Source organism: Doryrhamphus excisus, chromosome 4 (assembly GCF_030265055.1).
Source record: "Doryrhamphus excisus isolate RoL2022-K1 chromosome 4, RoL_Dexc_1.0, whole genome shotgun sequence".
Taxonomy (NCBI): Eukaryota; Metazoa; Chordata; class Actinopteri; order Syngnathiformes; family Syngnathidae; genus Doryrhamphus; species Doryrhamphus excisus.
In genome coordinates, this window is record NC_080469.1 from 16010021 (window position 1) to 16025907 (window position 15887).

At 41.3% G+C, this 15887-nt stretch overlaps 1 protein-coding gene across 2 annotated transcripts; it reads right to left on the reverse strand.

Moving 5' to 3' along the window:
* Window positions 1-426: 426 nt before the first annotated feature.
* Window positions 427-15847, reverse strand: lifra (LIF receptor subunit alpha a). 2 transcript variants are annotated; one of them, XM_058070643.1, is made up of 18 exons: window positions 15681-15847; window positions 9864-10014; window positions 9633-9769; window positions 8869-9022; window positions 8476-8754; window positions 7193-7319; window positions 6951-7087; window positions 6721-6863; window positions 6477-6630; window positions 6169-6233; window positions 5645-5882; window positions 5388-5573; window positions 5113-5205; window positions 4887-5036; window positions 4656-4793; window positions 4485-4578; window positions 4348-4414; window positions 427-3224 (listed from the first exon to the last, which is right to left on the reverse strand). In XM_058070643.1, the coding sequence occupies exons 2-18, from the start codon at window positions 9949-9951 to the stop codon at window positions 2547-2549; spliced, it is 2928 nt and encodes a 975-aa protein (XP_057926626.1). In that variant the 5' UTR covers window positions 9952-10014; window positions 15681-15847; the 3' UTR covers window positions 427-2546. The 2 variants fall into 2 exon arrangements, with proteins under 2 accessions (XP_057926626.1, XP_057926625.1); XM_058070642.1 differs by lacking the exon at window positions 15681-15847 and adding an exon at window positions 11498-11797.
* Between the last annotated feature and the right edge of the window lie 40 nt (window positions 15848-15887).

Consider the following 15887-nt stretch of genomic DNA (forward strand, 5'->3'; position numbering starts at 1 on the left):
AATCTGTTTGTATTTGCAACTTTAGTAACACTTTCTTGCAACTGTATTAATAATCACACTGTAAATAAAGTGTATTAAATGTTTGAATTTAGCATCTTACATAACTGGAATTATTATTTAAAAATGTGTACTTTTCACTAGACTAGAGATATGCAATGTTATTTCCTGACATTGAAAGAACAAAAACAAGAGGGACTTATGCAAAGAAGTGGCCAGACAAATTCGCGTTTATTGTTTACATTGGTAACATTTCAGTTTGTTATTAGCGTGAACATTAAGCAGTGGTACAGAAGAAACAGCCATTTCCTGTCTTCTACTCCTCCTCTTTAGGAATGACGACCAAGATACAAGAATGAATACTCACTGCAACATCATAAGCATTTAAAGCATTTATAAGTTCACATTTAGTCAGAGTCATGCAGGGCATTAGTTAGTGTTAGTTTTAAAGCCTCAGGAAGTCAAAAAGGATGAAGATTTTGCAGCATGCTTTTACAAATCTGCGAGTGTGTGTGTGTGGGGTGGGGGGATAAGGCAGCAAGCGTACCCTGATGTATGATGTGATATCGGGCTACATTAACCACCACTGGAAGACAGGATCACAATATCTGCTATAATCAAACATTTGTATACATTCCTCGGGAAGCTGGCTCGTCACCAGTCACTATTGGTTAAACAATATAGTTTCCTGTGTCAGCAAAGTTTAGTATAAACCATAGAGAGGCTGTTGACACAAATCATCATAAAAGCTCACAACACACACTGCATGGCTTTAAAAGGGGAAAACAATGTCCAGCCACGTTTTTTAAATTCTTAAAACTATATCCTCGGTTTTCGCTTTTCGCCATAATTGAATTTAGCTTAGCAGGTTTGAAAAAGATGTTTTTCACCTCCACGGAGGTGTTCACACTTTGAAAACCCCTGCTCTATTTCACGTGATCTCATATCGGCTTGGACAGTAACTTGACCATCTACTGTAGCTTTTGGATTCAATGAATATTTCTTGTTAAACAAGAACAGCATCACTTAAAGGAAAAGGGGATTACATTTTTTCTCAGTAGTCAAAAAAAAAGACCGCCTGAGAGGTCGACCAGCAAAGTCATCCAGTTCCATCTACGTTATTGTAGTCACAGTAGTTGTACTTAAAGCTTGTCGGCTGGAGGCACTGAGAAACGGAGGTCACGAGTTGCCACAAGTACTGGGAAGGTATTGGTTCAGCCGTATTATGAGGGGCAATATGGAAAAGCAAAAAAGCAAGAAAACATTACATTATTGATAGAATAGAGACTATATCTTCCATACATTGTTCTTCTGTTCTCTGTGAGCCAGTCTTTTCCCCATAAAGCATAACATTCAAGGTCACTGGAAGCATTAAAATTGTTATACACGACTGTACACTTAAATGCCACAGTAAACTCCAGAAAGTTATTTTCAATGATTGCAGGTAACATGATACATACATGTGTAAATGACTGGCCTGTAAAATATTTACACAAAAACTACAGATTAAAAAAATAAAGACAGAAAAAATGTAAACATTTAAAATTAACATGATAGCATTTGTTCAGTACATGGATTCATGTTCTAGCTTATATCATCAGTGTCGTCATCATCCAGACAATTCCAGAGCATAAAATCAATCACTTCTTGATTGTGTGTAAAATAATAACTCCTTACAAAGTGCATCCTTCAGCTGGATCGCAACAATAGCTCATCAAGCTGACAAAAAATATCTCATGAGACAGCCAATCAAAGACAATGTAACAGACACTTAAACATGAAAAAAAAAACACTTCCTTTGTAGGGTTTCTTATCTGGAAATGTTTGCTTTGCAACAGTCCTACTTTCAGTTTCATTTTGTAGTGTATTTAAATCCACATCACAATGAGTAACACACAATTAAATATGAACTAAAAGCTGCATCATTGAAATGCCTGTGCTCAATGTCCAAGAGACAAAGAAAGCCAATGAATGTATCAAATTTCCCCAAATAGTGGCCTCTGCTCGAATAGATGCTGTGCAAAGTTATTTGTCAAGGTAAGTTCACACCTTACCCCAAATAGACATGCCCTTTTCTACCATCAGAAAAAAAAGCATCACTAAGTGGCAGTAATTACCTACACTATTATACCATTATAACACTTGCCGCCTGCACAGCAGACATGGCATCTGGAAAGATAAAGAAAGTCATAATACAATATACTAGTATAATATATATACACACGCACACACTGTATAATACATTATGTTGTCTATATTCTATTATATTCTAGTATGTTATTTTGATTAAGCATCATTATTGTGTGGGGAATAAATTTATAACAATATCTTACCCCTAAAAGATGCCTTGTACTCTCTGCGGTTGAGCGCCACTATATGAGGAAATGAAGTATGCGTTCATATTATTTACCTGTGGTCAATGTGCAGACTGCTACATCCAATGGGGAATTAGGTTTTGGCCTATGAAGCTTGTTTGCTGCATGTCACTGGTAAAGAATGTAAAAGTGTTAAGTCTGCCCGTTGGCTGGGCAGCTTCTAATGGGAGGATATCATGGCTTTGTAGAAGCCAGTAGGTTGGTGAACCAGCTTGCTGCAGATGATGAGGGCTGACGTCTCTCCTCACCGTGCTCCTCGGATTCGCTGTCGGGGAGGAGGAACTGGGTGGAAGCCACAGAGGTGGGTGACCCTAAGTGGGGTGCCAGGCAGTCCCGTTCGCCAGACTCCTCCGGCGAGTCCAAATGCCAGGAGCTCTGGGGTTTGTAACCGCCAGAACAGGCAGCTAGGGGCTCTTGGGAAGATTGCGGCAGAAGTGCGTCGTCGCTTGGTGCTGTAGGTTGCCTCTGAGGGCGGTAACCACCTTCGCTTTCAACCATGTTGACCTGGTGGCCCTCAGAGGTGCCTTGTTGACTCATCTGGAAGACCAGAGATGACGCTGAAGTTTGGATCCCTGTATAAGTCACATCAGTGTGTCCTGAGTCCAGTGAAGACCCAGACGAATCAGAGGAGTCCGGGAAGCGTGGCCTTATGGGACGCTCATCAATCACTGGGTTGTAGTAGCGTAATGAGGTGGGCTCATCTGTGTCGACCGGCTCGTCTCGTATCATCTGCTCCTCTTCCTCCTCGTCCTCTTCGGGAATGCCCACCAGCACCTCTTTTATTGAGTCAAACTGTGGCTTATCCACAACATGGACCATATTGTGGGGAGATGGTGTCACATCCAGTGGTCCCTGTCAGGTCATGGACAGTTAGTAAACAGTCAAACATCCTTATATCCAAGACATCAGAGACATTTGCATTTTTTCAATTGTATTTGCCCAATACTAGGTGTCCTAACATGTCTGTCCTTCAGTCAGAATACCCCCCCTCTAAACAGCCCGGTCAGAGAGAACATAAAAAAAATACTTGAATTAGTCATTTCATACTTAAGGACAGGCACTCCAGAGACCATAATTTTTTTACCATTTATTCATTTTCTACGGCGTATCCTCACGAGGGTAGCGGGGGTTGCTGGAGCCTATCCCAGCTGTCTTCGGGCGAGAGGCAGGGTACACCCTGGACTGGTCGCCAGCCAATCACAGGGCACATATAGACAAACAACCATTCACACTCACAATCATACCTATGGACAATTTGGAGTCGCAAATGAACCTAGCATGTTTTTGGAATGTGGGAGGAAACCGGAGTACCCGGAGAAAACCCACGCATGCACGGGGAGAACATGCAAACTCCACATGTGAGTGTGAATGGTTGTTTGTCTATATGTGCACTGTGATTGTCTGGCGACCAGTCCAGGGTGTACCCTGCCTCCCGAAGACAGCTGGAATAGGCACCAGCACCCCCCGTAATCCTTGTGAGAATAAGTGGTAGAAAATGAATGAAAGAATGAATGTAGTTAGCAGCATGCTGCACACCCTATTTAGTAATATCAGGGGGGTAAAATACACTTTTTTTATTTGTAAAAATCTCTCTTGGAAGTGGACAAAATGCATGCATGTCGAGATATTTCATGGACGGTAGCAGAAATTGACTTTTTCCATCAGAGTTTCTTGGAGACTACAAGGAAGATAATTATAAGCAGCTGGTGGCAAACCTTCTGACATCCTACAAAGCCCTTGACTGCAATACGTCACTGAAGATACACTTTTTGCATTTCCATCTAGATTTGAACTGTGGAGAAGTAAGTGATGAGCACGGGGAGCACCAGGACTTTGAAGCTATGGAGAAAAGATATCAGGGAAAGTTCTATGCTATGCTTACTGACTAATGTTGAAATGCGGTCAGTGACGACCCTGTTGCTGAGTATAAGAAACAAGCCAAAAAGTTGTGATACTTTACCAAACGGACACATACCTGTGTTCTGGTCCAGTTATCACTCAATTTAGGCTGAGGGATGTCTGGATAGAAGGCTGTCTTTACCCTGAAGAGATAAAATGTACAGTATATAATATCAATAGAGCATGTCATCAAACAATGAAAGTCTCACTAACCATTCCCGTTTCTTATAGCAAAGGACGGTGACAAGGGCTAGCAATAAAGCTGTAAGTCCCAAAGAGGCCAGTATTTCGAGGATGAGCCAATCAGCTTCATGGAAGAGAAAATATATGGCGTCATTATAGACATAAAGATGAATAAATATGCAGTCATAACAATGCACATACCTAGGGGCTCCACTGTGATGGAGATGGTGGTGCCGGTGTCCTCGCCTGCTGAGGTATAGGCTTTGATTGTGAATTTATAGGAGCCCTCCGAGAGACCCTTAACTGTGTACTCCCTGCTTCCTTGTCCCGACAGACTGGCTGCACAAGCATGGACAGCGTGGGTTAGAAAGTGTGAACATCTCATTTTTTCCAGCACTCTAATTTTGACTGTAAACAGAGGGCAAATCATACCTAGTTTTACAAGGTGGGAGTCATTACTCATGTAAACATTGTAACCCAGGAGGTCACCTCGCCTGCTGACCTCCGGGACGGCTCCCCATGTTAATATAACATCAGATTCCTGTTGACTGATTTGTAGCTGGGGGACAGGCCTTGATGGAGCTAGGGTATGGAAGGGAGTATTTGGAAAATCAAAGCATGTTCAAGACAAACGTCTCTGTCAACCTGTTACACTTACCCAGCTCTTGCATGTAGCCCTGCCAACGCTGCAGCAGTTCTAATGTGCATGTGAACAGGGTTATGTTGTACTTCACACCCGGCTGGAAGTTGGCTGAAAAAAAACCCCCAACAACATCAAGAAGAGGCAACAGCAGAAAGTTCATTTGTAGTTGTACACATATTTGTTTTGACTCACTACACGGACAATTATGAAAATTCAATGACTACTTCAACCCACCACTGCCACAAATGGAGTGCTGCCGTATGGGAAACACTGGATGATAGTAGAAGTACCTGATTCAATGGAGACGTTTGTTTTTCCCAAGGCCGGCTTCATCCACTCCACAGGGCAGTCCTGCTGGCAGAGGGCATCATGCCACTCTACTACATAACCACAGCTGGAGTTGGTATCATCCTGCCAGACCAGGGGGAAACCTCTGTCCAGATAAACGGCCCTCGACACAACAATATTACTCTTATCTGAAAAAAAGAGTAATGTTATGAGACAAATACAATCAGTGGCGCAACATAAGACACTGCTTAAGACATACCTGCGGCATGTAAAGGAAAAACGACGCTTATCGGTGGAGACGACCCTGCGGCGTTCTTGGCGATGACAGTTGCCATAACCTCGTTGTCATTACTGAAGGCTGCTATTTGGGTGAGGTTGATCGGGAGCGTGAAAGTGTCGGGAGGAAGAGTTTCAGTGTGCTGCAGGTTCTCCTCAGGGCTCCAAAACGTGACCTCGTAAGATGTGATCGGACCGTGGCTTTCTCTTGCTGTCAGAGGCTGAGGTTGGTGAAGAAGATGAGAGTTTTAAGTTAATTTCCAGTTTCCTGAGGTATTAAATTGACATGTGTGACCTGCATTACATGCTGTACAATTACAATACATGGAAAAAGAAACAAATAGTATGTTCCGTGATCAAAAGCAGAATACAACATGAATAAATTCAAATTTTATATTGCCAATACATTATTATAATGTATAGTATTAAAAATTATTCCATATTTATGTGAATGTGTTCTGAAACATGGCTGTTATTCAAACAAATCATACAAATTTCAAACATTACCATCCAAAGAATCTGTCCGGTGTTGTCATCGTTGATATGCATCCACACATTTAGAGCATCTGGAACTATGATGCAAAAAACACTACTTAACAAACATACAACACACAACTTAAGAAAAATGATAGGTAATTGTTACAATATAATCCAGGTGAATAGCCACACTGCGAATGCATACAATAGTAAGTGAAGGATCTAAGCTGCTGTGGATTTAAACAGAAGTTTTGATAACAAAACAAACCGACTAGCGTCAGCGAATGCAGACACAAGACGGCATGTAAAAAGGGACATGCACCTCAATGCATCCTTACCATCAATATTTGTTTTGAAAGAAAAGGGCTGACTCCAGTTTCCCCACTTCCAGAAATTCCGCTGGGCACCACAGCGCACTTTAACACTATAATCCTCATCAGGATACAGATCCAGAAGAAGCACCGTGCTCAAACCAATGCCTGTGAAGGTGCGCTGAACAAAACCAGCCCCACCAAAAAACAACATTTTAAATGAATGTAACACATTTAATTTGGATGAAGATAAAAGGAGAAAGTAACTCACCTTTGTTTTATTGTTTTGAGAATTGAGCTCTACCTGGCAGACTAGAGCAAGGGAACTATAACTTTCATATTCCCACTTCCACAGCACCGTAACATTCCATGCACTGACGACTGCGCTCAGGTTTGGAGGTGCGACTGGCCGCACTGCCATGAAAACAGAAGAAAATAAATATTTTACGAAGTCATTTACATGTGTTCCTTGAGCATGACAAGCGGATCTGAGCAGCCCACCTCTGTGCCAGATGTCTGCAGAGTCCGACAGGCTATACAGGCCCAAAGGATTCACAGCTTCCAGTGTCCAGTTTCCCTCCCACTGTGTCACACTACACATCCTGAACTCTTCTGGTTTGGTGGCCTCCGCACATTTCCTTCGAATAAAAAGTCCTCATATGAGACACGGCTCATGGCTCTTCTCCCTCTCCATGAACAAGTGCTCTGGATTTGACATTAGTGTACCCACTGCATTAAAGTACCTGTTGTTTATTGAGAAGATTGTTCGCCGCTTGCCGTACAATCGGGTGTCTCGCAGTTCCTTCCACTGGCACACGGCTGACATCAAATCATGAGTCTCACAAAAAAAATCACTGAGCAGAGGAGGATCTGGGACAGTCAGAGTGGAAAGAAATTACTAGAAATTAAATAATTGACATCAATACAATGAAACAATCCACAAACTCATTTGCAACCAGGACAATTGGATAGCTTAAATGTTAATCTACATTGTCACAATTCTAAAGGTGACAACAAGGTTCCAGGAAAAAAATGTTAGTCTGGAGCCCTGACAATAGAAGTGGTCAGTGTACAACTCATATAGCAGTATATATTTGCTATCAACGCACAGCCCTTATTGTCCAAATAGCTGACAACACAAGTAGCTACTAGTGTCTTGCCCAGTGCAGGGTGGTGGCAGCATCATGGTCTGGGGCTGCCCGAGTCCTGCCTTCACTTTGGAGCTGCGGTTGACTGAGAGGAAAACACAAACTCTAGCATGTACTGTGACATTGTGAAGCATGGCTTGCTCCCTTTCCTGGGAAACTGGGCCACATGTAGGGGTGTAACGATGCGTTTTAATAACCACACTATTATGACTCGTGATTGCCGGTAAGATTCAAGTAGTTTGAAAGGCCTAAAGTTGCACCAAAGTTACAAAGCATATGTATGTAACACTTGTGCCGGAGGTGTAGGGCATCTACAGCCATCCTTTACGGGACAAAAACTTGTGCTCTTTGGAGAGGACTTGTCGGCTTTACATGACATCATCCGTGTGCCCCACTCATCAAGCATGACTAATCAACTTACGGCAAATGAAACGGTTACCCGAGTAACGTTTAATGTCCACATGGCAGCTTTTATACATGGTAACAAGCCCAAGCACGCCTCCTAGGCATGTCTCCAAACCTGAATCCAATTTAGCACCAATAGTGCATCCTCAAGTGGATGGTAGAGGAGCGCCATCCACCAATGATGTCATCATGAAGGAGTGGAAGAGGATTCCAGTGACAGCATGTACAGTTCTGGTGAATTCCACACCCAGTCGGTTTAAGGTGCTGCTCGATAACAATGGTGCTCACACTTTGGACATGATTCCAACATGTGTCATGTTCTGTGGTTAGTAAATACGTATATAATGCTCTAGACGTTGTACACTGACTACTCTAAATTGTCTAGTATTGTCATGATGATCTCGTCTGGTAAAAAAATCTAACATAAATGTTTAAATTGAGAAAGAGAATAGCTCCCATAACAAATGTCTTACATCCAACTAAGACCACGGTTCCAGACAGCTTGGTCTCGTCGAGGCTGTCCTGGCAAATGACATTGGTCCCTGTCCTGTTCGATGGCACCTGGTCGACCGCTGTGAAGCCGTAACTCCGCCTACTTAGCCGCGTGGCATTCATGATTGTGTTGCCATAACGTATGGAACCAAAATGCCGCCCCTCCGCCACAATGCAACAGAAGGTGGTGCTGTCCCCTGCACTCACAACTCTGTCCTGAGGGTACAGCTGGAACTTGACATAGGTGGGCAGATCGTTTCCTGTAAAGGGAAACAATAGGGGGAAGAGGATGATTTAAGGGCAGAGACATATAAATAGAGATGTTGTGTTTATTCAAGCATGGAGGAGACATAACATTAAAACAGAAGTTTGACCTTGGAGGATCTGCGTGTCACTCCATTCGCTCATCGCCTGCCCCTCTCTTGAGCGGATTTGGATGGACAAAGAGGTACATTCTAGAGGTTCTGCGGAGGTCCAATTCCACTCGTACCGACCAGTTGTCTGATTTACAGTCACAGGCAGTGTGTCCTAAAACACAGGAGATGAGCCTGATGGAACGTGTTCTTTGTAATTAATGGAGCCCTCTAAATTGAGCCTTTTAAAAGAAAGGCACTTCAAAGACACTCTCGCTCTCTCTTTTTACCTTGTATATGATAGTGTATATGATATGATGCATGACATATATAATAAACCAAATAGGTCATACGTATGTATATGATTAAAAACATCATTCTGCTTAAAAATTGCATAGGGAGGAGGATTTCTAGCCCATTCGCCAATTTTATAGCATTTTTATAGACATTAAAAGACAACATTAACATGTTTAAATTATGTGTTTAGGTTGCCAACAACCTATAAGGCACTTTTCCATCTGTCCAGGTTAATGGTGTGTGTAAGTGACAGGAAGACAAGCGCTGTCTTCAAGACAAGCTCCTTTGGTGCCATCTGTTGGTTTGCAAGTATAACTCTCTAGATACCAACCTTTTTTTTGTTGTTTGAGGTAGAAATACCGCTTCATATCTGAGTCAACACGGCATTTCAATTCATTGTTTCGAACAATAAAATAAGCAATTTTTATGTCATACAAGGGCTAAATATTAAAAAAGGATGTCCCAAAATTTTGTATGTAGGTACTCACATGGAAGACAGTTTGATTAAGTTCTGTCCTGAGGATCAAGATGTCAAACATTGTGGCCCCGCCTCCCAGCCAGGATATGGATATTTGCTGCATTTTCATGTTTGGTGACAGGTTCACTTGCTGAGGTACAGTCAGGACTGAGGAGAAACAAGCAAAGAGACATGCATTCATCCTGTAAGTGTGCATGGTGTGTACTAAAGGGAGTATGGAAAGCGGCATAGAGAGTCCTACCATTCTGGGCATGAGTGTGTACCACTGAAAGGCCAAGGAGACAACAGATGAGCCAAACAGGCCTGCAGCTGGCGCGTAACTGAAGCATGGTGAGTGACTGGTGGTGGCGTTCCTCTCCACTACAGCAGCACCATGTTGATGGCAGAGCCCCCTGCAAGAGCATGGACAACACAAATACAAGTTGAAGTGGAACTGATTCTAGTTTTTGTTTGAAACCAGCTGGATGCTTAAGAAAATACCACCACCTGCTTCTTGCACACTGAGTCTTTGTTTTGTACTGACTGGAATCGCTAGTCAAAAGCACATGTACCAACCTGAAAATGGAGGCTGTAGCGAAATACACCAGAAACTACTACTAATACTACAACTACTCACCTGCCGTGTACAGTCTAATGAGACCCAATACCAAACAGTAGCAAACATCTAGTGTTTAATACACACCTTCGATTCAACAATCAAGACATGCTGGGCAATTATATTCCATGCCTATTAGGTGATAGATACACCTTCCAAAATGAAGGCATTTTTTTTAACGCATGGGCATCACAAGCTACACCTCTGTTATGATGTCAGGAGGCACAACAGCATGCCTGTATGGTCACATGGAGCCTGCCATGCTGATTCTCTTTAACTATTTTATTACTATTGAGTCTTTATTCTCACCTGGACGCAACAACAGTATTTTCGGTGTATAAGACGCACCGGTGTTGAAGCAGCAAGTCATTACTTAATAATATAATATAACAGTCTGACTCACAGTGTCATCCTACATAGAAGGCTGAAATCATCAAACAGCAACTTAACGCACAAAATGTTGGTAACAAATATACAATACAAGTACCAATACCAGTTTTTGATAAACAAAAACAAATATGTTAACAGCTTCCTTTCATGCATTTCTTCCCAGCAAAGCCTTTCATTGGCCATGGCTGCCGAGGCTCTGCAATAGTTCATTCCCAAAAATCAACATGATGGATAACGAGAAGCACAAGCAAACTATGCTGACAGTAAATTAAGCCATGAACACGATGTTCGTGCAGCTAATTCTCGGATTTGTTTTGTCTAACTGTCACACAGGTGCTGCTGTTTACGAGTGGACAAGCTTGGACAAGTGCTACAAAAGTCCCTTGACAAAATAACTTGCAGGGACGGGCTGATTCATTATTGCAACACACACCTGGTTGTTTTTTTATGTATTTATTTTTTTATGGTTTGTGGACTTAACATTATGACATATGCAGTTTGAAAGGACTCTCAGTGTGTTTGGCTTGAAAAAAAGCAGCACCTCTATATGAAATTCAAAGCCATAGTTCTACATAAATACAGCTGTCTGTACTGGATGTTTCACATGCACGTCAGCACCAAGATGTGCCCACTGCACGCAAGGTGAGTGTCCACATTAAAGGCTCCTGAAGCAGAATACGCCCTGCAGCCTCCAGCACACCCTATAACTTGGAAGTCCGGTGCTTGGAAGCTGGACAATGAGCAGATTCTGGGAAATGCAACTAGGAAATTGATAGCTCCAAATGCTCGGCACACGAATCAATACTGGTTTGCAGGGCAGAAGCAATAAATGTGACCACAGATGAGGCAAACAACAAGAATGTGGTCTGCACTTAAAAACCAAGTCTGACCTTCATCTGTATGCAGGCAGTATTCCCATTTTAGACAAGAGTTTTTTTCTTCCTCGTCTCACCAACCCGGACTTTGCAACATTGCCTTTGACCATTCCCAGCCACGGAAAAAGTCTGTTGAAATGTTTAAAGTGCAGGACTGACCGTACAGTGATGCAATCATGTCTTGTTTATCCAGCCTCCTCTTCTAAAAACATAACAACCCAGTCTCTACACTACAAAAACAAGATTAAATACCTGAAATCATGGTAAACATTACTTTTAACTGACATATTTTTTCGTACCAGGTACTTTCATCACCCAACTTAAGTAAAAGGGACTAAAATCTAAGACAACTACATGGTAGTTTGAGGAAACGCAGCAGTGGATGTGGAGCCACATGAAGGACCAAGTACTATGGAGAAATGGAAGGAAAAAGGGTATTTTCAATGCTAAATTTAGCTACAAAGCCTTGGCAGGGACCTGATAACAACATCAAACCTATTTGTTTCTACCGTCGCTTTGAGTTGAGCTGTCAAGGAGTACTTGTGAAGAAGAAGAATATGACAACATGCAAACTTCACACAGAGATGCCCAAGCGGAGAATCAAACCTAGGTCTTTGGATGGATCTTTTGCATGTATATTAAAACATGACTATATTAACACGGTGGACAGTAAGGAGGAAGTGATATGTGTCAAAGTGAAAGTTACTGGTATGCTTGAAATGTAGCTTTTCACAAACAGCTGTTTTCACTTCTTTTTGTTGGGAACCAATATTTTCCTGAAACACACCGATGTTCCACTGCTGCTTACTAGAGAACAGAAATAACTAGGAACAAACTTTTTTGATAAAAGACGAAAGTCTAATCTTTCTTTTAGTAGTTTCTATATTGATATAGCCATAAAACACAATATTCTGTGTGCCTTGAAAAATCATTCAAAATTGTCAAAAATGGCCAATACTGAAGGGGTTGTCTTTTACAAAATGTCTGGGATGGATTGACTTATGATGTAAAACAAGAAAAACAAAGGCGCAAGAATAGACAAACAAAGTTTTTGAGTGTACGCTTTTTTCTGGTAACTTTTCTTAGCTTTCCCTTAAAAGGTGCTGTGCATCATCAGCTCCCAGCTACACTTTTTCAACCAAAAAATATAAGAACACCATCACCGGCTAGCAGATGTTACCAATAGTGGGCGAGAACAACAGATTGAACAAATAAATCTTTATATTTGTCACAGGAAAATAATGATTGAACTGCTAATTGTGCCAATTTGGAGGGATTCGACTTCTGAAGAACCACTAGCGTAAAAAATTGGGATAGAGTGGAGTCAAAAATATTTACTTGTGTGAATAAGTGTTGACATTCTGAAACATGAGCCACAATCCTGATCCTGACCTTGGAATAGGAACTAGTGGGCGACCGGATGCTTTAGGCAGAAAAAAGGCGCTAACAGATGAGTGCGTGTGTAAAAAATGCCAGTACTCTGACCTCACTAGAGAAAGGACATTCAGTCCAGTGTGTGAAGCTGCTGGACTCAAAACAATCCTTCCTTCCTTCCCATGCACTGTTGTCCGTGATGCATTTAATCATAAAAAACACGGTGGCAACAGGAAGCGAGTAAAAGAGCCATGTACTAATGTCTTCAGCAATTAACACCCTTCTCACACTTCAGAAGTGTACTAGTGCGAAGTATACTGGTATAGTTTTGCGGGGTGCAACACTGGCTGTTGTAACAGGAGCTCAGGAGTGCGGAGTGTGCAACAGTCATTAAATTTGAAGTTTCCATTACTCAGAGACAGTAGAGTGCAGTATAAGTTAACCTACTAGTGGCTGATTCAGTGTAAACATACATTGGAGAAAAAGGCCCTGAATTCATACGGCTAGAATAATTAGAGGGGAGACTGTTGCATTAAACATAAAGCCTGCATACATAAATTAGAGAAGCAACAAATCAAACAAAATCTATGAATGAATGATTAACAGATTAACAAATTACTCAAGAATAGGCATGGAATTGGTACGCAATTAATATTTTTTTTAACTCGATGTACATACCCTTTGATTTCAGCCTGCCAACTGTGAATGTTTACATTTCTTTAGTGATCAATAAAAACACACCTATTATGTTTGTGTTTTAGGCAAAACAAAAAACAAGATATTTACACACATCATCTTTGACTTTGGAGAACAGTTTGTGAAAACTGTTTGTGTTTGTTTGATTAAGGGCCTAACATCAAGGGCCTAACCGATTACTCGATTAATCAAAAAAAACAAGCTGCAGCTTAATCGACTAAGAAAATAATCATTATCTATAGTATATTTCTAAAATGAATTACTGTAATTTTTTGTGTATTTGGCGCTACTTTTTTATGCGTTGAACTCTGCCACTTGTGCAGTGATGTGGCTGATTCCCATGATGCTTAGAGTGCAAGTCCAGGGAGTAGTGAAGTGGATGCTCATATCACGTTTTGAAGTCTGTTTTGATCTGACAAATCGTATGTAAGTTGGATCAAGTGTATAATTACTACATCTTCTGCTTGGTCTGCTCGGACCACCAAACGTCACTAATGTGACCGTTTGCTTTACTGGGTTGACTGGTCATGCCTGGAAAGCAGAACGCATGAATTATGTCATATAAAAGCGAGTGTTGTTGTGATACGTTGTGCTTACATGTTGCCAGTGTGTCCACTCCAATAGAGTGCAAGTTTGTGAGCATTTGTCTTGTCAAAGAGTAACTTCAGACGCCCTACAACTCGCGTGCTACACAATCACCAACAGGTGTCCAAAGGCTGGACCACTGCATGATGAAGACGACAACTCACAAAGGGCTAATTTTCCTCAGGACGAAAGATGCCAAGAACAACAATGAAAGGGAGACTGACAAAGTGTGTGATGAAGGAATTATAAGGCTATTCAACTGTAAAGAAGAAGACAACTTTTGTGGTTTTAGTTCCCAGGAGGAGGATGAGGACAATGATGAATGACTTTTTGGTAGGCTGTTGTTTAGGTAGCCATTTTACACGCACGGTTTAAAAAAATCTTTCTCTATAACATCTTTTTGTGCACTAAATATCCCATGTTATGACATGGACACCTGTGGCTTTTAGACAGGTGTGGCCTATATATATGTATACATTTTTCTCTTTAAATTTAATGGGTGCAGCTAATAGAGCAGTGTGCTCTAGTGTCCACAAATTGCGGTGTCATTTCCCCTTCTTGTGTGCACACAAAAGGAAATATGCAAAAAACAAAGTGTCTGATGTAAAGTACTTCACACTTGAGATGAGATGTCTATTTGAGCAGAGAGCTCTAACTTTGGGAGGGATAGGCATTTGATCCCCTACAAGGATTTGCCATCAATTTATCATTAGTTATAAGGAATGTTCTGAATTTCTGTTTCCATGCCATTGATGTATTGAGCAGAATAAAGCTGCGGTTAACATTTACATTGGAAAATTGGGTAAATTTTCTGGAAAATTAGGTAAAGTCCTGCATTTGTTTTCGATCTTGACCGCAGTATTTTTCGGTTGCATTTTTTGTGTTTTGGTTTTGGCTCATTGCTGTGTTTGGAGCGTTGGGTCGTTGCTGGGCGTTTGCTCTGTCGGCCACTGTAACATCAGCTCCAGGTTGTATAACCACGACAGAATAAATATTTAAAAATATATACAGCTTCCCAAAATAGGGTGGATGAAAAAACATTAACAAATGTTATGAAACACTACAAGTAAATAATAGCCACGAATATGTAATTACATCGTCATTTTTTGTACAATACTTGTGGAAACAATTATAATAATTAAATAAAGGCGGGTGTGTTTTTAATATATGTGCGATTATCTGACAATACAGATGAGTTATTCTCCACGACAAGTCACAGGTACTCCGCATTGTACCACGACAGCAACATCATCATTCGCGTTAGCATGAGCATTAGAATTAGCATTAGCAAGCAGCCAGGAGCAGCAGCCGCATAGATGTCGTCGTGACATCCCATATTCACAGTGATGGCATTTGGGTCGCATCATTCATGGATGTACATCATCAAAATGTGTTGGATGTAATATAAAAAAACAAGATGTTAATTCAGCAAACACAGAAAGGCCATTTAATGTTAAAAAAAACACAGTTAGCCACCACACATGCCGACACCCGACATGTTCGTTTAACGGTTATTAAGAGCTCACCAGTAACACTTATTTACCTTCAGTAGACACAAATCCTTTATGATGTCGTTTTTCCTGGTGTAACACGTAATCCAGAGAGTAAAAACGACTGGAGAGGTGATTTCGAATGACGTGTTATGTTATAGAGTCGTACTGTCTGAAGAGAGCAAGCCCTTTCCCAATGGATCACACGGGAGTGGGTAGGGATTACTGGAAGCGAGTTTTTGTTGATTGACACTTACAGA